The 24,578-nt window shown below is 41.6% G+C and overlaps 1 protein-coding gene across 6 annotated transcripts in view; it reads right to left on the bottom strand.

Moving 5' to 3' along the window:
- Window positions 1-24,578, bottom strand: part of CEP170 (centrosomal protein 170) — a 141,317-nt gene that overhangs the window by 90,859 nt on the left and 25,880 nt on the right. For 4 of the 6 annotated variants that reach the window (XM_073627941.1, XM_073627944.1, XM_073627943.1 and 1 more), the window contains exons 4-8: window positions 19,438-19,516; window positions 15,272-15,330; window positions 10,264-10,414; window positions 3,993-4,115; window positions 364-837 (exon numbers count right to left, since the gene is read on the bottom strand). In XM_073627941.1, the coding sequence (XP_073484042.1) occupies window positions 364-837; window positions 3,993-4,115; window positions 10,264-10,414; window positions 15,272-15,330; window positions 19,438-19,516 (886 nt within the window). The remainder of the gene's footprint in view (window positions 1-363; window positions 838-3,992; window positions 4,116-10,263; window positions 10,415-15,271; window positions 15,331-19,437; window positions 19,517-24,578) is intronic. The other 2 variants (XM_073627942.1, XM_073627946.1) reach the window with 1 other exon arrangement.

Below are 24,578 nucleotides of genomic sequence, written 5' to 3'. Positions count from 1 at the left end.
GGGACAAATGTTTTTGTGCTCAGTGGATGTCAATAGATGGATATTTTCAGTTTTGGATTATGACCGGGGAGGGATTAGAACACCTGTTAGAGAGATTCACCCTCTTCATTTGTCTGGTTTACGGTTGTCACCAAGTGTGAAAGAAAATCCCACATTTTGAGTTGTCACCAACACAGGAAGAGAGAGAACATTTTCCGATGGGGACACTAATTCTGGTGATGACCAGGGACTCTATTTTAAATGGAAACAAACGTTTTGCCATTCGCTCTACTTTAAGCTGCCTCTGTAACATACACATGCTGCTAATCAACAAGTTTGAATGCTATAAGTTAAAGAAAAAAGGTACAAAATAAAATATATTACCTTGCAACCTCTTCAAGTACACTGGTACATCACTTTTAATACTTTTACTATCTTCATCCGCTGCTTCTTTTAACAGTCTTGGTGGGTTATTTTGTGCCAACCAATCAGCTACTTTACTTTCTGCTGCGATCATCTCTGTATGTAACCCAGCAAGGTCCTTATCTCCAGCAGAGAGAGTCTTTTTTGATTTTTGACGATGGTCCATAAATTTGGTTATATGGTCTTTAATGGTTACTTTACCTGGAGAGGTCTCATCAAACTCAATGGTAAATGAAGCATGACCTGCCCCTGATACTTGAGAACAGTGAGGATCCTGTGATGGGATTTCACATGTGGCATTTTCTACATCTGATTTTTGTTGGAGTTCTTTAGAAGGGATCTCAAAGTAACTTGGCTCTCTGATAAAAGAATTTGCATTTTCTTCTTTCAATGTGGTCACTTGTTGAGCACTTTTCTTAGCATCTTTGCAGCAACCTAAAAAATAAATTAAAAATGTATAGTGCACTCTGACAAAAGATGATTTTGACTGTTAAGCTTTTCTAACATGAATTGCTATCCAATCTTTACAAAGGGCATAAGAGCAGCTAGTGCAGCTAATTCTTACCCTGTAAAACAACCTATTCAGTGTAAAATAGAAACGAAAGGCAAAACATTTGTGTATATAATAATAATAAAAAAAGTGTTTCCTTTTTTATAAGTGATCACATACCCTCTGCGCTGCAGCCCCTGCCTGATCCCCCCCTGTGACAGCAGTAAGGGGAGAATTTCCCCGTACTAGCTGTCAATTATTTAAATCAGCACGGCCGGGGCTCCACCCACACACTGCGTGTGAAATATGTGTATGAATGAACTACAAGTCCCGACATCCTTAACGGCTGTTGGCCAGTAGTTATCAATGAACTGTGGAGCGCCATGGTAGTTCATTGATTCTTTTTGTAAGTGTATCTGCTTGCCCGAGGCACACAGATACATTGACCTGCATGGCACCAGCGATCTGCAATGATTTACAGGCTCAAAAAAAAAAAAAAAAAAAAAATTTGTAAATGCACATTTTTTTACCTGCAAAAAATTAGTATTTAATTTTTTTTTTTTTAAGAAAACTGAACTTATCCTTTAAGAGAGCTGGGGGGGGGGGGGGGGAACAGCAGTATGCTGAACTTTCCAGTGAATGTCTGTGCAGGAAGGGGACGTGTGTCAGGACAAGTCTGATCATTGGAGGAGAGCAGGCTGAGCTCCCAGCACAGCTAGAGAACAGACCACGCTGTGCAATCCTGCCTAGTGTGGCCAGTTTTTAAAAGAAAAGCGTGACTGGCAGGAACACCAGGGATTTCACACAAAGGAAGTAATACAAAGAGAACAGGATAATTTTTCATACAAGTACATGGTACAGCAGCCACATATCAGGAAAATGAAATGTTGGGTTTACATATTCTTTAATGCATAGAATGCATTTAGATAAAGGAAAAAAAAAAAAGAAAACTTGACTTTAGCACCACTATAAGGCCATAAGGGCAGGGACCTGCTCTCCCCACATTTGTGATCACTTGTACTTGTTATTCACATTATTACACATGATTTATATAGTGTCATCAGTTTCAAATAAAGGCAGATCGTACAGTTACAAAACAATTCAAGATAGGAGGGATAGGATTATCCTTCTTGTAAGGACTTAAAGACAAAACTTATTTTTAGATTGCATCTAAAATTTGACTCTTTGTACATTACAAAATGAGATTTCAAAAAAAAAAAAACAAGACATACAAAAAGCTGGGGAAGGTCATGCTTATTCAATGGAACATAAGATGAAAGGGCACTCAATCCATCAAGGTGTTCTCCTGCAATAGTCCAAATTGCATGAGACCAATATACAGTGAGGGAAAAAAGTATTTGATCCCCTGCTGATTTTGTACATTTACCCACTGACAAAGAAATAATCATTCTATAATTTTAATGGTAGGTTTATTTTAATATTGAGAGACAGAATAACAAAAAAAATCTAGGAACTTTCAAAAAAAGTTATAAATTGATTTGCATTTTAATGGGTGAAAAAAAATATTTGACCCCTTCGCAAAACATGACTTAGTAATTGGTGGCAAAACCCTTGTCGGCAACCAGAGGTCAGACGTTTGCACACATCTCAGGAGGGATTTTGTCCCACTCCTCTTTGCAGATCCTCTTCAAGTCATTAAGGTTTTGATGCTGATGATGTTTGGCCGCTCCTTTGTTGCCTTGGCCGTGTGTTTTAGGTCATTTTCATGCTGGAATACCCATCCACGACCCATTTTCAATGTCCTGACTGAGGGAAGGAGATTCTCACCCAAGATTTGAAGGTACATGGCCCCATCCATCGTCCCTTTGATGCGGTGAAGTTGTCCATTCCCCTTAGCAGAAAAACACCCACAAGGCATAATGTTTCCACCTCCATATTTGACAGTGAAGAGGGTGTTCTTGGGGTCATAGGCAGCATTTCTCCTCCTCCAAACACGGCGAGTTTTTTTGATGCCAAAGATCTTGATTTTGGTCTCATATGACCACAACACTTTCACCCAGTTGTCCTCTAAATCATTCAGATGTTCATTAAAAAACTTCAGGACGGGCCTGTACATGGGATTGACAAGATTCTCCCATGTAGTTCTGGGCCGATTCCTCACCGTTCTCATGATCACTGAAACTCCAAGAGGCGAGATCTTGCATGGAGCCCCTGACCGAGGGAGATTGACAGTTATTTTGTGTTTCTTCCATTTGAGAATAATCGCACCAACTGTTGTCCCCCTCTCACCAAGCTACTTGGCTATGGTCTTGTAGCCCATTCCAGCCTTGTGTAAATCTACAATCTTGTACCCGACATCCTTGGACAGCTCTTTGGTCTTGGCCATGGTGGAGAGATTGGAATCTGATTGACTGCTTCTGTGGACAGATGTCTTTTATACAGGTAACAAGCTGAGATTAGGAGCAATCCCTTTAAGAGAGTGCTCTTAATCTCAGCTCGTTACTTCTACAGAAGACACCTGGGAGCCAGAAATCTTGCTGTTATATAGGGGAATACTTATTTCACTCATTAAAATGCAAATCAATTTATAACTTTTTTGAAATGCGTTTTACTGCATTTTTTTGTTGTTATTCTGTCTCTCACTGTTAAAATAAACCTACCATTAAAATTATAGACTGATCATTTGTCAGTCGGAAAACGTACAAAATAAGCAGGGAATCAAATACTTTTTTCCCTCACTGTACAGCATGTCTAATAAGGACAAGATCTGATATAGACAGGATACGGCAAAGTAATCCTTCAACTACATCCTCTCTAGGAGAATCTTCTGAAGTTTCACCACTCCGATCCATCTGGATCCCAGCAAATAAAAAAAGACAATGTAAAGGAAAAAAAAAAAAAAAAAGAGTATGGGAGAGCAAAGAAGATTTGCAAAGAGGATGGAGGGAGAAATAAGGGGAAGTAGGATACAAAAGAAACGGAATGAAATAGGCAGGTCCTATCTGTGAATTGTCCAAAATACAACTGAATATGTATGCAAGAAACACATTTTAGCCCTTGTCGAGTCAGTTGGAAAAATAGAATAGTAATAATAAGATCAAAATCAACAAGACATATAAAACAAATATACATTTTATACCTGTTGCACCGGCATCATGAGGTTTGCCTTCTTGGTTATTTGGGTTTCCTGCAGCATCTTCATCCCCCCACCAGGATGGCTGCCCATACAATGGTGTTCCACGGTGCACTGCAGAAAGGTCTGCTGTTTAAAAAAAAAATAAATAAACACATACAGAGAGAAAGAAATGTTACACATCCTGTCCAAAAGGGAGGTATTTTATCATAAGTGTAATATGTACAGAAACACATATGTAGTAATCACACAGAATTTTTAAATGCTTAAGAAAATTACAAAAAGCAGCCTGCAAAAAAATACTATTAATACTTGGCTCTCTGGTGGAGTGATGAATCACATTACCCCCTCCAAGAGTTAAAGTGATATTAAACCCTCAGTTTTTTAAGCATTTTCAGCTGCCAATTTAATGGCTTATTGAGTATGCAGTTTCTTTCCTTTTTAATCCTTGTCAATGTTCCTGTTCAAGCTGGTGCCGCGACCACTGCCCCAGGTTTCCTGTTTCAGGGTGGCTCCTTTTTCTTGCAGAATCCTATGGAGCCTTCTATGCAGAGGATAGAATTGTGTCTTCCCACACTATGTGCATCAACAAATACACAGCCCCATAGCCTAGAACGGCAGGGCAATCCCCTGTTCCTCACTCCTCCTCCTTTCTCCAAGCTAACTGACTGACTCCAGAAAGCAATGTCCACGGTTAACTCTTTCCTGTAAAATCCAAAGGTTCAAGGAAGCAGCACAGAGAGTAGGAGCCAGTAGCATTAAAAATTGTAAACTGCGCTTCTTTCCTTACTGCACTCATCCTTATGGGCCTCATATATTTACACCAAATAATATCTTCCGATTGTCTCAGGCCATTTTAAGCTCTCAAAGATGAATATGACCGCCTCAATTATATGCTGTTCAGGTACCCCCAACTACGCCTTGCCGTGAAGGCTCAGTTTCCAGACACGTATCTGTCTCTCTTGTAATGTGGACAAAAACAGATCTTCACCTTATTGCTTACCCCTTCCGTCACTAAACTAGCGTACCAGGTTAAGACCCGATCGGAGGTAGATATTGGTACTCTAAATTACTCAAATTGGGAGGAAATCATGGACAATTACAAATTGGTATCCACCAAGGTCTCTGACCATCGAACCCAATTATACATAATGCACAGAGCATATCTAACCCCTGTTCGTATATATCTAGATACTGTCCCCACTTACAGCCCTTTATGCGTACGGTTCTCCACTGAGGTGGGCACATTTTACCACCGTTTAGGAGTGAGCCCCATTATACATTTTGATTATACATTTTGGACCCAGGAGATCATACAATTTTTACATGACAAAATGGGCTCTGCTGCAATTAGATCCTAATCTTTGCTAGGCCTTCTTCGTAACTCTCATGCTGACAGATTCCTAACTATATTCCTCCACGAGATGCAATTTAGTGCTGGGAAGCTGGTAGTGCGTACGTGGATGCAGGCTACCCCCCCTTACGTTTCAGTCCTGGTTAATTGACATAAACTAAACTTGATAATTGATATACTTTCACTGGGGATGCCCATCCAAATAAAATAAAATCTGTGACCATTGGCTCTCGCACTTTAGCACCCATGTCTGAGCAGTGAGCCTGTTTTGTAATTGCTGGGTTTGCATGCACGCATCTTTTATCTGTTCCCTTGATGTCTTTAGAACAATGGCCCTACAGGAGACATCCCTGTAGAGGTGCTCCTTCACAACTATCCTCAAAGTATTCTGTATGTATCAATATATGCCAGCCTTGCGTTAAGATACCCTCACATCTGCTATTAGCCCACACTGACCATCTGCCCCCCCACCACCTTTCTTAATCTTTATTCTGTTCTGTGCGTTTCCTAATGGCTCACTATCCTGCTGAGCTGCTACAACACATTTTAACATGATGTCCACTGCTTGGAAATTATTGTTAACGCTCCTGGCAGTCCTTTCAACTGCATTGTGTTATTGTACCAACATTTGTATACCAATAAACTTTGGGTTTTCAACATGGAAACTGTAAATTGTAAGCGCTGGGTTAAGAATTACAGTGTTTGTAACCTTAAAAATCAAATTTTAACAATCTGTTTCTTGAAATCTTTAATTTATATTTTCATATCATGTGAAAAAACAGACTCTGAGCAGCCAACACTAAGGGTTAAAGGGGTTGTAAACCCTTGCCTTTTTCACTTTAAGGCATCCTATGCATCAGCGGTTCTCAACCTTCCTAGTCAAGTGACCCCTTGATAAAATTTCCCAAGTTGTGTTCCTCCACAGTCAGCACCCAAGGCAAGATGAGTCATTTGCGCCCCTAACCCATGGACATTTAGCGCTACTTGAGTCCCTTCCACTCGTACAGTATTAAAACCCCTTATGGTACATTTTAGGATGTACCACTCTTTGTTCTCCTTTCTTTCCCTTTTATCTCTCTCTATCCTAATTTCTTGGGTTTTTTCCACCAATCCCTCTCCCTAGCCGTCTTTCTTGTTCTTTCTCTTATTCTTTCTCTCCCTTTTTCTTTGTTCCTCCCCCTCCTTTCCTCTCCCTTCCATGTATTCTCTATTTTTTTCCTTCTCTTACTCCTTGGTGGGGGGTGGGGGAATGAGATGAGTGGCAGCGCTAGCAGGGAGTTGGGATGAGTGGCAGTGCTGGGGGGAGTTGTGATCAGCCAACTTAGGTGCTCTTGATCAGGGTCATCTGTTGATCTGAGAACTGTAGTGGGGACTTTTAATAGCAACTATAATCACAGTTAGTGTTACTCACTGTGTCTCCGACTTTGTAATGTCTCGTAGCAGTGACACCTATGCCGAAATCAGGAGATAGGGTCTTCTCCAGCCTCTCCCACTTCACATTCTTCACCAGACAGCTGACCTCTAGTCTCTGCCCCCCAGCCATGCCGTGAACTGAATGGGCAGCTGCAAAGAAGCCGAGCGGGTGGCCACGGGCTCCAGGAACAGCCCTGCTGGGCGGCCGCAAAAACGCTGGGAGAGCAGCGCAGGCTTCAGGAACAGCCAAGGATTCAGTGACCCCTGGAAAATCATCATGTGACCCCGTAGAGGTCCCGACCCCCAGGTTGAGAACCACTACTGGATGCATTAAGGTGAAAAAACTTCTGACAGTGACCAGCCCCCCGTTTTACTCACCTGAGCCCTTCGTTCCCTCGGCGGAGACGCGCTGGACCTCTCCGCTCAGGGTTCTCGGCTCTTAGACCCCATTCACACAGGGACGACTTGTCAGGCGACCTAGTCGCCTGACAAGTCGCCTCCTGTTCTGTACTATGGAGCCGTTCTAAGGGGAGCGACGCAAGTCGCTCCGACTTAGAAAAAGGTTCCTGTACGACTTCGGGGGCGACTTGGGGCGACTTGCATAGACTTCTATGCAGAAGTCGTTTTGCAAGTCGCCCGGGCAGTCGTTTGCAGGTCGCCTCGCTGAGGTGACCTGCAAGTCGTGTTGCCCCTGTGTGAATGGGGTCTTATTAGATAGATTGATAACAGCGCAGCCATTGGCTCCCGCTGCTGTCAATCAAATCCAAGGACGCGGGTGCGGGGGCCGAGTCCGGCATTCTGTGTCTATGTACGCAAATGCTGGACTCGGGAGCGCACCCGCAAGGTAAGCCCCAGGTAAAGCGCTTCTCCCGGGGGGGTTTACCGATGCAGGGAGGAGCTGCGAGCACCGCTGGGGGGACCCCAGAAGACGAGATTCGGGGCCACACTGTGCAAAATGAACTGCACAGTGGAGGTATTATATGTTTGTTAATTAAAAAAAAAAACACTTTAGGATACCAACCCAAAACAATTGTGCAAAAAAGTGCAGCGTTGACACACATAAAATATTAAAAATGTATTAGATAAATATAAATAATAAAACAAATGTCCATCATTATCACACAAATCCAAGTGAAAATTGTCCAGAGTGAAATGAAAAAAAAAAAAAAGAAGGGTAAAAATAACTTGTGATAAAACTTCCAAAAAGGGAATCTTCAGCAGAATTTTTGCAGATTCCTTTATTTATCACTTGGTTGTTCCCCTTCTTCCTGGTTGTAAAAATTGACCAAGCCAAGCACGGAAGCTGATCTGCGCTAGCGTGGTCAGTTTGTGTGACTTCTAGTCCTGTTCGCAGGTACAAGCACACTGTGCAAGTACAGAGCATGCCTGTAACTTTGGTTGTCCGTTTGGTGCCATGTCCCTCCCATCCATCCTTTAACTCCTCTCCTAGAAAATCAAAAGTGCGCAAGTCAGCTGGGGAAAGAGAAAGTTATGTGATTCTGCCAGGCTATTGGCTTGCGTTCCATTTCCTTAGAAATGCTTAGCCTTGCTGGCAGTGTCACTTCCAGAAATCAATCACAGGATAGTCTGGCCCACTGGCCGTTCTGTGGTGCACTGCAGAAGGAACAGAGATCACGTGACCTCCATAAAAATGATATATACAATATATATATCTAAAAAAAGCATTATTTATATTTTCAAAATATTAATTACTAAGATATACTTTATCTGGCCAGACTATATATTTGTAGGACTTTTCTTCACAACTACTTTAATAAATAATTTACTGGGGAAAATTTATTTTATTTGGCTCAATGCGTTAAGCTAAAAATCGCTGAGGGTTTATTACTTTAAGGCCTCCAGGAGAATGTTTAGCATCCAACACTTCTGGATGTGTTGGATGCCTGTATACCCAATGAAGTGTGTTGTGGCTCAATCTGATGGCCCCTACATCACTAGAGCCCACAGAGAATACTTAGAAACCAAGGGGAGCAACCAAAATATACAGAAGGGAACAAGGCATCTGAGAAACTTGGAAGCATGTCAGATAATGAAATTCTGCTGGAGGCTGTAGCTCTTAGAGACAAATGAGGCCTCCCCACCTATCAGAGAGCTACTCTGCAAGTCTTTAAGTTGAACTCCAGGAATGAGACAACAACCCTTGCAGTGGGCTCCCCCCATAGTGCAAGGGTTTGATGCTTATTTAGTCTACAGAGAGGTGGACATGCAGTATTACTTACCTGACACCTCACTTCAATGTCTTTTTCAGACTGTTTTCTCTTTGTAACACTGTCCTATGGTCCAGGGCTGGGGGTGAATACTTGATGTCCTAAGTTCACAGTAAGGCCCCTTTCACACTGGGGGGGCAGCGTCGGGGGTAAAATGGCGCTATTTTTAGCGGCGGTATTCGGGCGCTAGCTGGGGCAGTTTTACCCTTCTGCTAGCAGCCGAGAAAGGGTTAAAACCACCACAAAGCGCTGCTGCAGCAGCTCTATGCCGGCGGTATAGCTGCGCTGCCCCATTGATTTCAATGGGCAGGAGCGATGAAGGAGCGGTGTATATACCGCTCCAAAGATGATGCTAGCAGGACTTTTTTTTACCGTCCTGCCAGAGCACCGTCGCTCCAGTGTGAAAGCTCTTGGGGCTTTCACATTGGAGACACAGCAGGGGCTCTTTCAGGGCGCTTTGCAGGCGCTATTTTTAGCACTGTAGTGCCTGCAAAGCGCCCCAGTGTGAAAGGGGTCTAAAGTGGGGTGTGAATTCAATCCAGAGGACTGGATCAGTGAGGGCAAAATTGCTTTAGTCTTAACACAAGCTTAACTTGGGCTTTAACATGGAACTTACAATTACTGTGGTGGCTAGAAAAACAGTATCTGTATAAAGCTGAATTTTATGAAGTGATATGATCTCTCTCCTATTTCCAAAGCTCAGCAAACAGGTTGGAACATCAGTGAGAAATAAATAAAATAAATAATAATTAGAATGTTAAAGACACATCACTAGAACTTCCTAAAAAACAGAAAAAAAGAGAAAAACATATTTAAAGCCCAACTCCGGGCAATTTCTTTCCCCCCCCCATGCAGCAGGGCTGTGTCCACACCGCACAGGTTAACTGCTTGTTTTGTCTAGGGGTGAACACAGCGCCTATACTCACCTGATCATTCAATTTTCCTGGAAAACTGCACTACCCCATGTCCAGCAGTCGACTGTTCCTAACGTCTTGAGGTCCAGAGATGGGCTATGGGCCTATGGCGTCAGGAACAGTCCACCGCACAAGACCGCTGGACTGCGGAGGTGGCAGGAGCTGAAGGAATCTGTATTTTCTCTGGAAGGATCGGAGGATTAGAGGAGTATGAGTATCTCTCTGCTCTCTAAACCCCTAGACCAAAACAAGCAGTTAACTCATGCAGTGTAGGCACAGCCTCACTGTTGGAAAAAAAACTGTCTGGAGTTCTGCTTGAAACACAGAAAGGTCCAAAACTAAAAATGGAAAAAAATAAAGCAGGATACCTGCAAGCTTTTCATCTGACTTCAATGTCTCCAAAGCTTTGTGATGAACATCTGTAGGCACGTTTGTCTTTATGTCTGTGCTCTTGCATTTCGATACTTCAGTTTCAATTTGCTTTTGAGAAAACTGGAGTTGACTTGTAAACTTTTCATGCTAAAGAAAGAAGAGAATAAGGCTTACTCTAGTTTGGGAATCCTCCAAAACAGCGCTATCAGATTTGACTCTACCTTCTCTAACAGGAAACACAAGCAAGAATATATACGATCAAACTTTAGTTTAAACCCAGTTCTAAAAGAGAATATAAACAAAACAGGATTAATATTAAAGAGGAAAAATGGGGGCTCTTTGTGTTGTCCTGAGAAAGGTTTCTGGAAAAAGAGGTAATCTCTTAAAGTAGGAGCACTGCTTTTAAGGCCTCATGCACATTGGATGTTTTTACAGCTGCTTTTTTTTGGCATCAGAGGTTTTCTTCTACAGTCAATAAACTCTCCAGCATGTTATCCTCTGTGTCCATGCACACACAGGCTGTTATCAACTGTTTTTGGCTGGGGTGTTTTTTGGCTGGAAAAAAACCCCAAAACTAGTGGGTTCTGAGAGGAGTTTTTCAGCTGTAAAGACGTTCTAACGCCTAAAAATGCCAATAAACTCAAAAACGCACCTCACCAGCGTTTAACGTTTCTGATGCCATTGAAAAAAAAAAAAAACGCTAAAAAACTTTATTGCACAAACATTGAAAAACTCACTGCAAAGCTACTGGCGTTTTTAGAATGTTATTAGAACATCCAATGTGCATGAGATCTAAAATTTTCCAACCTAAGCACTGTTCATGGCTAAATAAAAAGGACAGTTCGGAAGTATTGATAAAAATATGCATACCAGACAATAGGGCTGTCCTGCATTATCTGTTCTAAACAACTACCAGTCCTCACCCAAGAAGCTGCCATTTCTGAATGTTTGGAAGGCTTCTTCTTCAGCAGACCCAATGAATAACAAGCAACTGAGTAGAGACATCACTAATGCACATGCCCAAGGTGGACCTATCCGTAACTTTACATGGCTGTATGAATACATTCTCAACAGTCACAATATTTAGTCATAGTGTAATTGAAAAAAAAGGTACTTTTTTTTATTGAAAAGCCATTGCTGAGCTTTAATGGTTGTTTATAGGACTAAGGAGTGCCTCCCATCAATATGATGTCATCAGTCTACTGCAGACAGGGAGAAGCATTTTATCAATCTTCACTCTCACAGTGATCACTCACCGAGACTGTCAACAGTGTAATTTTCTGCCAACTAACAAGGTTAGAGGAAGCAACATAGGTCTAATATGTGTGAGAAAACCTGTACACACAAGTAGAGCATGAAGCCTACTTTGAAGGCAGTGTGGCTGACAAATACATTTATAGACCATCATGTTTGCTCAGAAAATAGACACCACCTATTTCTATATGAGTCTTAAATAATGATTCCACCACCCCTACCAGAGGAGAAGAAAAAGGAAAAAGAAATAGAAAGGCATTCCACGGAGGAGTCTCTTTGAAAGGTAATAGGTAGATTAACAAATTTTCTTTGGCATACAACCACATAGGGAGCCCCCCCTTGTGATTTATACCCATCACTGGATCAATTTCTGAAAGAACACAAGGCAATCAGAAGAATAGTTGACATCTAATGTCATTAACTTTCTGTTGATCAATTGTTCAAACTTGCGTTTTAGTTGAACTACCTTAAAGCAGAAATAAACCCATAGATTTGACAGTTTCAAAGAAAAGTTATATTTTCAGCACATGCCGGGAATGTAACCATCACATTGGATGTGCTCTCAACCAAACTGTCAAACCATCCAATGGCTGGTGCCATAACTGATCACATGTGCAGCATTCATGGCAGTCGAAGATTAAACAGAGGCCAAGATGGCAGCTTCCTTGGATAAAAATGATAGGAAGGTTTGCTTCCACTTTAAATCTCTTGTTTGATCTGAAATGGCACTAAACATCAAAAGATCACAAACTGCAAAAAAAAAAAAAAAAAAGATTCTGTTGGATGCTGGTAAATGAGGTTCATTAGACAGTAACTCTTTCTGGATTAATATTCTGTTCTACAACTGAAGAAGTAGATTGGTCTGAAGACTACTCACTCTGAGGAAAACTCTTTGGAATCTAGAACTGAAAAAGTGTTACGCGGTCGTGCGACGTTGTACCCAAACAAAATTTACGTCCTTTTTTTCCCCACAAATAGAGCTTTCTTTTTGGTGGTATTTGATCACCTCTGAGGTTTTTATTTTTTGCGCTATGAACAAAAAAAGACTGACAATTTTGAAAAAAAAAAGGAATATTTTTTACTTTTTATAATAAATACCCCCAAAAAATATATAAAAAACTAAAATTCTTTCTCAGTTTAGGCTGATATGTATTCTTTTACATTTTTGGTAAAAAAAGAAAGAAATAAAAAAATCGCAATAAGTGTATATTGATTGGTTATAGTTATAGCGTCTACAAAATAGGAGATAGATTTATGGCCTTTTTTTTTTTTTTATACATTTTTTTTTATTATTAGTAATGGCGGTGATCTTTTTATCGGGACTGTGACATTGCGGCGGACAGATGGGACATTTAACACTATTTTGGGAGCATTGACATTTATACAGCGATCAAAATAGCCACAGATTACGCTGTAAATGTCACTGGCAGGGAAGGGGTTAAACACTAGGGGGCAATCAAGGGGTTAAATGTGTTCACTCATCGTGTTCTAACTGTAGAAGGGATGGGCTACTTAGGACATGACATGGAGCAGTAGATCCCTGACATGTCACTAGGCAGAACAGGGAAATGCCTTGTTTACATTTGCATTTCCCCCTTCTGCCTCTCCTCGCCACGATCGCGGGCCACCGGTAGACAGAGTCCGCGGGCACGCTCCCGCTAGCCCGGGATTACGAAGGGATGCACGGGTACGCCCTTTTGCGCACCCATGCCATTCTGCCGACGTACAACTTCTGAGGTGACCTTGGTACAAATGACTGACACAGACACAAAACTCAGTTCTAATTTCACATTAACCTATTTATGACTGACTTTGTGGACAGTTTCTGGTACAACCATCCCGAAAACTTCAGCCTTGTGTTTATCTATTCTGGTTACAGGACCAGAATAAAAAGGATACTCTGGCATTAACCACTTACCGACCGGCCACTGTATATATACGTCATTACTTTGATGATGGATATCTCGGTAACTGCAGCAGCTGCTGCCACAACCAGGGTAGCCATCTTTAGGGCCGGCGGTTCTGTACACGATAATGGTGGTCTCTGCGGCGGGTTAGCCGCAAGATCACCATTATCGGCGGCAGAAGAGGTAAAACCCCCCCCTCCCGCGCCCTACGCCACTTACCGGAGCCGCCGGTAGCGGCGGAGGCGATCGGGTCCTTTCACTTCCTCAGTATGGAGACGAGTGTGGCTAAGATGGCCCCCACCCGTCTCCATACCATAGGACGGCGGAATCGACGTCATTACGTCAGCTCCGCCCATTTGTCTTAAAGGCACAATTTTTTTGTGTAATTTTTTCAAACTACTTTTTTTTTTGCATTAAAGTCTAAATATGAGATCTGTGGACTTTTTGACCCCAGATCTCATATTTAAGAGGACCTGTCATGCTTTTTTCTATTACAAGGGATGTTTACATTCCTTGTAACATGAATAAAAGTGATCCAAATTTTTTTTTTTTTTAAACAGTGAAAAAATGAATTAAAGTAAAATAAATAATAAAAAAAAAAATTTTAAAGCGCCCTGTTCCGACGAGCTCGCGCGCAGAAGCGAACACATACGTGAGTAGCGCCTGCATATGAAAACGGTGGTCAAACCACACGTGAGGTGTCGCCGCGACCATTAGAGCGAGAGCAATAATTCTAGCCCTAGACCTCCTCTGTAACGCAAAACATGCAACCTGTAGAATTTTTTAAACGTCGCCTATGGAGATTTTTAAGGGTAAAAGTTTGACGCCATTCCACGAGCGGGCGCAATTTTGAAGCGTGACATGTTGGGTATCAATTTACTTGGCGTAACATTATATTTCACAATATAAAAAAAAATTGGGCTAACTTTAGTGTTGTTTTATTTTTTTATTCAAAAAAGTGAATTTTTTCCAAAAAAGTGCGCTTATAAGACCGCTGCGCAAATACGGTGCAAAAAAAAGTATTGCAATGACCATTTTATTCTCTAGGGTGTTAGAAAAAAAAACAATATATAATGTTTGGGGGTTCTAAGTAATTTTCTAGCAAAAAAACCTGTTTTAAACATGTAAACACCTAAAATCCATAACGAGGCTGGTCCTTAATTGGTTAAAAGCAGGCATCTGGTGCGACCCTCTCTGCCTGCCACAGGATGGAACGTTTTTAAATCTTACACTGGCCATACACAGTTCAGCAGGAACCGGCCGAGATTCGAACCATTAATGGGCAGGCTGAATGTACCAAGTTGATCGATCAACTTGCGTACAACCAGCCTGCCAGATTCTCTTGCGATTATTGCTAGCAGCTGCTATAGCCGCTAGCAATAATCACTCTCTTCTCCCGGCAGGGATAGCTTCCCCGTCCACACCTGCCGGGAGAAGACAATTGCTGATTCCCCCGTCAACACTCTCTGCGTTGATGGGAGGAATCGTGCAAATTTCTTTCCTGCAACTCGTGGTTACAGGAAAGAGGAAGGGGTACAAATGTACAACTCAAACCTTCCACTGACCCCCTGCCCAGTAGCCTACCTCCAAAGGGCCCACTGACCAATTCAAGATATGAGGCAGAGGGTTCCCAGTAATAAATCGCAAACAAAACTTAATAAACAGGTCAGAATCCTGTTGTTACAGGAGCAAAGAATAAAATTGTTTCATATTATAGATGCTTTGTGACTTGTTTCCTGTTTACAGCAGAAGGAGCCACATTTCACAGAGTGGTCTGGAAAGAAGGACTGGGAAAAAAATAAAAACATAATACTGGACATTATTCATATATAAAGTGAATTACCTTAAGAGCTTCCTCAGGGACCTTCATTTCCCCACGTACTACAGTAAAAAGATTTGTATGTATTTTCTGCTAAGGAAATAGCAGATAACGTTAACAGTTACACACATAACAATTAGTAATTAGATTTGACCAACCACATTGCACAGGCTAAAACCAAGAAATCTTGCGAGCTACCCAAAATCTGTAAATATGTTACACCTCCTATCAGGACAGCTGCTAGCACTGATCCCGTCCCATACGACTGTGCAAATGCAATATTTATAGAGGAAATGCTGCACTATCTGGATGTTAGCATGAATGCCTTGATGCAATGACACTAAAAAAAATGTGTTGACGTGCAAACAACGTTTTTTTACCATACAGTGATCACAGCATCACAAACGTTATAATCCACATAGGTGTTGAAATGTATAAAGTGCCTCCGTGCTGGTAAAATAAATATGGAGTGCTGGGCTGCTCAGTTCTGCTGCTTCCACACTCGTGCAAAACATAAAAAGGGACTTGATAGTGTGATGCCGTTTTATAAAATAATTTTATTAATAAACCACAACCCCTCTGACAGGGTACTCACATTTGCTGGGTGCTCAGTGCACCACCCTATAGAAAGCCAAACAAAACGCCAAAAAAGCCAAAATAGTGTGTCTATCCTTTCTGAGACAGATCAGCTGTCTCCTGCTGCGTCCTGTCCCCTCCCCAACAAGTGTCAATACAGGGATGAATCGTATCTTTCTCAGAAACTCGTCGGTTCGATACACTTATTTGTACAGTGCTTGGTGTTTCACTAATGCTACCTATTTGATGTCACCAGTTTATCCTGATTTGTCTTTAATGATGATCCGATGGTTTTAAGGAATTTAACCACTTCCTGACCGCCCACCGCAGATATATTGCGGCCGGGCAGTCGCTCTGTGCCAAATCACCTGCTAGCACTTCCGGGTCTGGGGCGCGCACATGTGCCGCTGGCGACCCGCTCCCTCTGTGATCACACACAGCCAGAGCCCAGCGGCAGGTACCGCGGATTAGATGTCCGCCAGCACCTGCCAATTGTACAGTACACACAAGCAGAATGGCAATCTGACTATGTAAACAAGGCAGATTGCTGTTCTGTCAGTAGGGAAGTTATTGATCTTGTGTTCCCACAAAGCAGGAGCATGGATCAATGCTTTCCCATTGTGAAAGCATCTCCCCCACTGTGAGAAAGCACAGGCTAGGCACACAATTAACTATAATGCCCCGTACACACGGTCGGACTTTGTTCGGACATTCCGACAACGAAATCCTAGGATTTTTTCCGACGGATGTTGGCTCAAACTTGTCTTGCATACACACGGTCACACAAAGTTGTTGGAAAATCCGATCGTTCTAAACGCGGTGACGTAAAACACGTACGTCGGGACTATAAACGGGGCAGTGGCCAATAGCTTTCATCTCTTTATTTATTCTGAGTATGCGTGGCACTTTGTCCGTCGGATTTGTGTACACACGATCGGAAATTTCCGACAATTTTGTTGTCGGAAAATTTTATATCCTGCTCTCAAACTGTGTGTGTCGGAAAATCCGATGGAAAATGTGCGATGGAGCCTACACACGGTCAGAATTTCCGACAACAAGGTCCTATCACACATTTTCCATCGGAAAATCCGACCGTGTGTACAGGGCATTAAAGTATTGACTGTTTTTTTTTTTGTTTGTTTTTTTACAGACTCTGGGGTCATGCACCTTTACTCAGCACCTATGGAGGTTTCTAAATTGTGGGATGCTTTGTGCGTGCGTGCTTTGCCCATGGGTCTCCTACCTCAGCTCCTGGGATGGGCTATTTCTTGGGTCCCTGGATGGACTATACTGTATGTTTTGCCTATTAGCTTCATGTAAGTCCTATAGGATTAGATACTTCCTGTCCCTGCTATTATATACATTTATATTACTTGTCAAAGTTTTTATCAAATTTACTGGTCTTTTTCAGACATGTCGACGCATCCGCCCCGATGAGTGTTTTTTACGATGAAACGTGTCGGGCCGATTCAGGATGCAATCATGACTTCAATCCATCACATTCCTTTTATATATGTTTATAGTTTTTACTCTTATTATTATCTCCTAACTACATGGAGCCTTATATACTGACCACTAGCATGTGCCTTGACACCAATGCAATGTATGCGTGTATATATATTCAATGTAATCGTGTTTTGTACATCTATCAATTCTGCATGTATATATTATGTGCTAGATATACTTTTTGATAATAAATACTTTGATACTTTTACACATTTTATGGTGTGTCATATGCTTCATTTAAAGTGCCGAACTTTTCATTTTGTAATGTTATGAATGTACTGTATCATTGAACAGAGTAGCCAAAGATTAAACAGACTTAGCTACATGCTATGTTTTTTGCAGAAATCTTTTTGATTTATAGAAGTAACCACAGAGTAAATTGGGTTGATTTAGTAAAGGCAAATAGGTATCACTTTGCAAGAGAAGTTGCACTTTACAAGGGGGTGATAGGTCACCACCTCACTGCATGTTTGAACCTTGCAATAGCCACACTACCATGGTTTACACCCCTATCGACTGCCTTAAGGGGAAGTGGTGTAAAAACGCATCTCCACTGCCTGTTAATAAGTAACTGCATTGAAAACAATTTTCTCCCTATGGGATATAAGTCAGGGCTTTATCACCTCTGTTATCCTTTTTTTTTTCTAGAAAGGGAAATGTCCCCCAACCTCCAACACCACAATGGCAGTGGTTGAACCTTAAAGTTGGACAACTGAGCTACAAATCCTGTGTAGTATAGCATTTAGAAAGCAACAACTCTGTTGTGAGATATGCACAGTCTCAAATAAACAGTTGTATAAAGAGTTGCGCTAAAAACACACACCAGTGAAAAAAAGGTTGAAAAAAAATTAGATAAATTGAATAAAAAGTCCAAATGTTATAATAGGATTCTTCCAATGGTATCCACACCATCCGTCACCATAAAGTGTTTGATCCTTAAGCTACCACCTCCACCTTAAAGAGCGCTCGCTTACCAGGCTTGCACGGACCTCCCATTACGGAAGGTCAGTGACACTTGAGGCTCAAAACCCAGCTAAGGCCTTTATCCATCCAAGGGAACTTGTGGGGCATGGAGATGGGTGAACCTGACCGAGAAATTCTCAATGCTTCCTGCTTTCACAAGTATTAAAACAGTACTGCTGCTAGAGAACATTGTCCATGTATTGAGCTGCTCCTGACTCTTGTTATTACTTTTCCTTCTGGATTTTTGATTTTCGCTAAGGCTCCATTCACACTTGTTCGACTTGTCATGCGACTCTGGACACAAAGTTGCAAGACAAGCCGCAGCCCATGTATTTAAATGTAAGCTGTTCAAATCTATGCACTACTTTGATGTGACTTTCACGTGACTTGAGTGCAATATAAACTTTCAAAAATTGAATGAAAGTCGCATCTTAATGTTATCAATGCAACAGTTGTGCAACAGACCAAAGTTGCAATGGAAATCGACTGACTTGAGTCCCACAAGTGTGAATGGAGCCTGAAAAGTTTTATTTGTGGAAGTAAACACATTGCTCTTCACTGGTTGGATCTGTGTAGTACTCATTATTATATGGAATTATTGCTGGCGCTGTGACATGGCACTTGTGTCTGTGGGTTCTAAGAAAAGGCTCCGCACAATGCTCCTTAGATTACAAATACAGCATGTCTATTGTTTATCCTCAACTAGCAGTTCAACCCATTTGTTACCATGGCACAACGTTCTGTATATGAATTATTTATTTTTCAGTCTGAGTGTTAACATTGTGTCATCGGTCATTAATGTCCAAACACTCCTGAATCATAGGCCTAGACGTGAGAGGTGAAATAGGATGTTAATCTGGGATTAACAAGAACAGAGAGACTGGTTTATGGTGAATATACTGAAATCTAATGTACAATCATTTATTTTATTCACTTACATACTGTAATGCTTTTTCTTTACTGCTATACTGGGATCGATGAAACTTTTACATAGGAATAGACTGCGTGTTTCAGACTTGAAGTAGCCTATTAAGCAGAATTGATTGTTTGCATCTTTTGACCATTTTCTACTGGATTTAGCATAATGCATTTGATTTCAGCTCGTCTAAATAAATGCATTTATCAATTACATATCAAAAGGATATCATAGCCAAATCTCAGCTTATCTTCAAGCTTCAGCGTAATATAAGTCTGTTCAGGAATCCGGACATCATTCACAAATGTCTGCAAATAAAAGTAAAACATAATAAAGACACATTATAATGCAAAACTTTTCAGGGCAAAAAAAAAAATGTTCACACATGCATCAATAGCTCAGTTTGGATTTTGTCTGCCAATAATGAGAGCATACAGTACTGTATATAGCCCACTACTCACCTTCCCACCCAACAGTTATTGTCTGGAAAGGATGGTTCAGGCCTACATTACTGGTTTTTATACAGCTTTATACAGCTACAATTTTAAGCCCCCGTGCAATAGGAGAAAAAAACGGATCCAATGATGATTGGGCCTTCTGCTGCTGTGAAGAAGTTACATCCACACAATCTACAGGTTTTTGGGCACCCTGAATTAACCCAATCATGTAACACACAATAGTGAACATTTATAATAGTAGTCGCAATAATGGCAGCTCTTAGGCCACTTTCACACTGAAGCGGCGGCCATATTAGTGGTAAAGCGCCGCTAGTTTTACAGGCGCTTTTCAGCCGCTAGTGGGGCGCTTTTAACCCCTGCTAGCGGGCGAAAAAGGGTCAAAAGTGCCCGCAAAGCGTGGCTGCAGAAGCGCTTTGCAGGCGCTTTGGCAGTGCTGGCCATTGATTTCAAAGGCAGGGATGTTTTGGGAGCGGTGTATTCACCGCTCCTAAACCGCCCCAAAGATGCAGCTTGCAGGACTTTCCCGTTCTGCAAGCGCACCGTTCCAGTGTGAAAGCACTCAGGCTTTCACACTGGAGTGACAGGAGAGGCCTTTATAGGCGCTTTGCTATCGCTATTTTTAACGCGAAAACACCTGTAAAGCGCCTCACTGTGAAAGTGGCCAAAGTGTCAAAACTCACTAAACAACCGCACAGTGCAACTAAGTTATTGGTCTAGTCATATGTACATCGTGGGTCTCCAAACTTCCTAAACGAAGGGCCAGTTTATTGTCCATTCGATTTTAAGGGGGACTGGACTGTGGCCAATGGGAGAAGAAAATGTCTTAGGCTTGGTGGTCACTGGGAGGAATAGAGTCCCATTGTTGGGTGTCACTGGGAGGAATAGAGTCCCATTGTTGGGTGTCACTGGGAGGAATAGAGTCCCATTGTTGGGTGTCACTGGGAGGAATAGAGTCCCATTGTTGGGTGTCACTGGGAGGAATAGAGTCCCATTGTTGGGTGTCACTGGGAGGAATAGAGTCCCATTGTTGGGTGTCACTGGGAGGAATAGAGTCCCATTGTTGGGTGTCACTGGGAGGAATAGAGTCCCATTGTTGGGTGTCACTGGGAGGAATAGAGTCCCATTGTTGGGTGTCACTGGGAGGAATAGAGTCCCATTGTTGGGTGTCACTGGGAGGAATAGAGTCCCATTGTTGGGTGTCACTGGGAGGAATAGAGTCCCATTGTTGGTTGTCAGTGGGAGGAATAGAGTCCCATTGCTGGGTGTCACTGGGAGGAATAGAGTCCCATTGTTGGTTGTCAGTGGGAGGAATAGAGTCCCATTGCTGGGTGTCAGTGGGAGGAATAGAGTCCCATTGCTGGGTGTCAGTGGGAGGAATAGAGTCCCATTGCTGGGTGTCAGTGGGAGGAATAGAGTCCCATTGCTGGGTGTCAGTGGGAGGAATAGAGTCCCATTGCTGGGTGTCAGTGGGAGGAATAGTGTCCCATTATTGGGTGTCAGTGGGAGGAACAGTGTCCCATTAATGGGTGTCAGTGGGAGGAACAGTGTCCCATTATTGGGTGTCAGTGGGACACCAAGGCCAGATAAAGACAAGCGAAGTGCTGTAGTTTGGAGGCCATTGGTGCACATGAATCTGTGCATTGACTTGGGTTTAATATCACAATACATTTCCCAAGAATACCTCAGTAGGCATATACTTTTCCATACAAAGCTGCTGTTTCAACTCTGTTTCAAGTCTGTAACCCTGTTTTTAAAGGACAAGTTCACCTTTTAACAAAAATAAATGCACTTCTTCTTTGCATGTAAACAATGGGCATTTATAATTATTTGTTTATGGAGCCTGTAAAGCATTGCACAAGCGATCAGCAGATCGCTGGTGCCATGCAGGTCTCCTGCAGCTCTGTCAGTGTATCTGTGTGCCCGTACATCGTACAGCCAAGCATATACAATCTGACAGGAAGACTCAATGAACTACCCAAGTGGTCCACAGCGCCGTGATAGTTCATTGAAAACTACAAGCTGACAGCAACAAAGGCTGTTGGGACTTGTAGATTTAAATTCACAGAGGACTGTGAATGAGTGACGCTGCTCGGCAGGAGCCCCTTTGGCCATGTGTTTTTTAAATTGTGACAGCGAGCTGGGGGAGAAGATCCTTGCTAGCTGTCAGAGCAGGGAATCTAGGGGAGGAGAGAGGGGGCCGGTCTGATTGTAACATGTTACACCCTGAATATGGGTGTAACGCGATGAAAAGGTGAAATTATCCTTTAATAGCCCTCCCTGTATTATATGGAGGGCTCAAGGTGTGGGAGAACTTGACCAAACTAACAAACAGCCGAAAAAAATTAAATTGCATATGTGTGTCTAAAGTAGTGGGATACACATATATCATGTGGTCTATAGTAGATACCACTGGTATATAGTAGTCATGTATAGGTATTTGAGTATAAATCACACACAGCAGTAAGTGGTCACAAATTCCCACTATAAAAGTGTGTTCAATATTAATAGCACCAAAAGATGGCCCATGGATACCGGACCAAGTTATTAAATGGGCAAGTATACAGTCCCCTTAAGTATAGAGGTGAATAGAATATCTGAATGTGTACAAACTGCGCTTATCACATAGGGGGAGACCTTTTGTTGGGGGTCAAATTGGTATTGCCGCATACATTGGGGAAAAGTGTGCCCCTTTTGGTGCTACACCCCTGTGGATGGCTTTCCTTGCGGTGTATGGTGAGACACATTCAGATATTCCATTTGTCTCTATACTTAAGGGGACTGTATATTTACCCATTTAATAACTTGGTCCGGTATCCATGGGCCATCTCTTGGTACTATTGATATTGTATTGAACATGCTTATAGTGGGAATTTGTGCCCACTTACTGCTGTTGTGATTTATACGCAAATACCTATACATGACTACTATATACCAGTGGTATCTACTATAGACCACATGATATATGTGTATCCCACGACTTTAGACACACATTTGCAATTTCGTTTTTTTCGGCTGTTTGTCAGTTTGGTCAAGTTCTCCCACACCTTGAGCCACAAGTTTACCAGCATCTACCCAGTATCTGTCCTGAGGAAGCTAATATTTTAGTGAAACACGTCAACGATCAAGTTTTTGGAGGAATTACTGGATTCAAAATTTTTCTTTTACCTTGATACAGTATTAAATTAATCTTTGTACCGTAGGTCCAGTCCTCTATAACTGTATTTTTGGGTAACTGGTAACTGTGTCCATACAGGGTATTGATTGTATGTTGTTTATATGTTTTTTAACTATGTTGTAATAAAATCTATACTTTTTTATTGATTCTCTCTCTCTCATTATGTACCCACAAAGTCTGCTAACTTTTTGACTTGAATATGTAGAGTAAACATGTGCACTGCTGAAAAATGTGTTTGTTTTCCTTTTTCGTTATAATCGCAATTCGAAAAATCGAAAATTCAAAACAATGACGCATCTAAACAAATGGAACGGAACTAAGAATAAATAATAATAAAAAATGATTATTATTATTATTATTAATTCGTTACGTTCCATTCATTTAGATACGGCATTTGTTATTTCAGATAATTTGTAACTTCAGATGAATTTGTATTCGTTACGTTCACCAACAGCCAAATTTGAAAGGAAATTCCAATACTTATAATTTAATAGTTAGTAATAGTTAAGTTATTATTTCAGGTTTTCGAATTTTCAGGTTTTTGGATTACCGAATAAAAAATTAGTTAAAATGGGCTGTCGAAATTTGTTAAAAAATAAATTCTATACTAAACGAATTGCACATGTCTAATATAGAGCTGAGAATATCAATCATAGGCTGTGTGTTATTTTCCCCCTCAACTTTTAATCTCTAGATGTCACGAAAACCTGTCAGAATTGACTCATGCAGACAGAAGAGGAACGAGGCAGGCAGCAGAGAGAAATCACACAATGTGCTTTGGAGAGAGTACACAGTAAGGAAGGATATGCCTTGTTCACATTTCATATCTGAGGTTTACAACCACTTTAAAGCGGAGTTCCAGCAGTTGTTTGTTTTTACTTGGAAAACACCCCCATGTTGTTCGCACCTAATCCTATATCAAGCGGCATTAATATCTAATGTAGGTTTTTAAAATGTTATTTTTAAAAAATTACTTAGCAGTCACTGCCAAGTGCATTCCTCTTGAGTGTGGACAGCCAAAGCCCACTGGTATGTCCTTCCGGGATAAGGTGCTGCTGCCTACCCAGCATGCACCTCCCGATTGCGTACATGCACATAAAGACCTTAGTGATGCTACAAGCAGTGGCAGCGCATTGTCTCCAGGGATTGATGACAATCATATTCCAGGAGCCATAACGTGGCCGGACATGACATATCTCGCTGTGACGGGGGGAGGAGTTGATAAAATCCCTGGAACTCCGCTTTAAGTGTGCTGCATCCCAGTAGCACACCAGCTTGGGACATTTCCCCATGTAATAGCTCCTCATGGTCCCTAATACATCCTGCGCACACAGGGTCTCAAAATCATACGGCCATTTCGGTGTGTAGTGTGATCCCATCACAATACATAAATTGCTGCAACCTTTGTAATAAAGAAACCTTATGGAAGTTTTCAAGCACATCATCCCGCATTTCCTATACATTAGATTCTGCCATTTGGATCCAGCATTACATGGATCGGAGCATTGATGTCAAACTATGTTTAATCTTTAGAATCATCCAGAAGGTAAGGGACTTCAGTCAAAACATGTTTTGACAGTGATAGGAAAGGTTAATTATCTCTGTAAGGTTTTATTGTTATATGTGACCCTAGTGTGCACATTTCCTTTTACTTCCTAGGAAAACAGTATTGAAACTGAACAAAAGTATAACCATCTTTCCTTAAAAAAAAAAAAAAAAAAACAACCATCTCTAATG

This window comes from Aquarana catesbeiana, linkage group LG04 (assembly GCF_042186555.1).
Source record: "Aquarana catesbeiana isolate 2022-GZ linkage group LG04, ASM4218655v1, whole genome shotgun sequence".
Taxonomy (NCBI): Eukaryota; Metazoa; Chordata; class Amphibia; order Anura; family Ranidae; genus Aquarana; species Aquarana catesbeiana.
The sequence above is the reverse complement of the archived record's forward strand: the minus strand, read 5'-3'. Positions and strand labels throughout refer to the sequence as shown.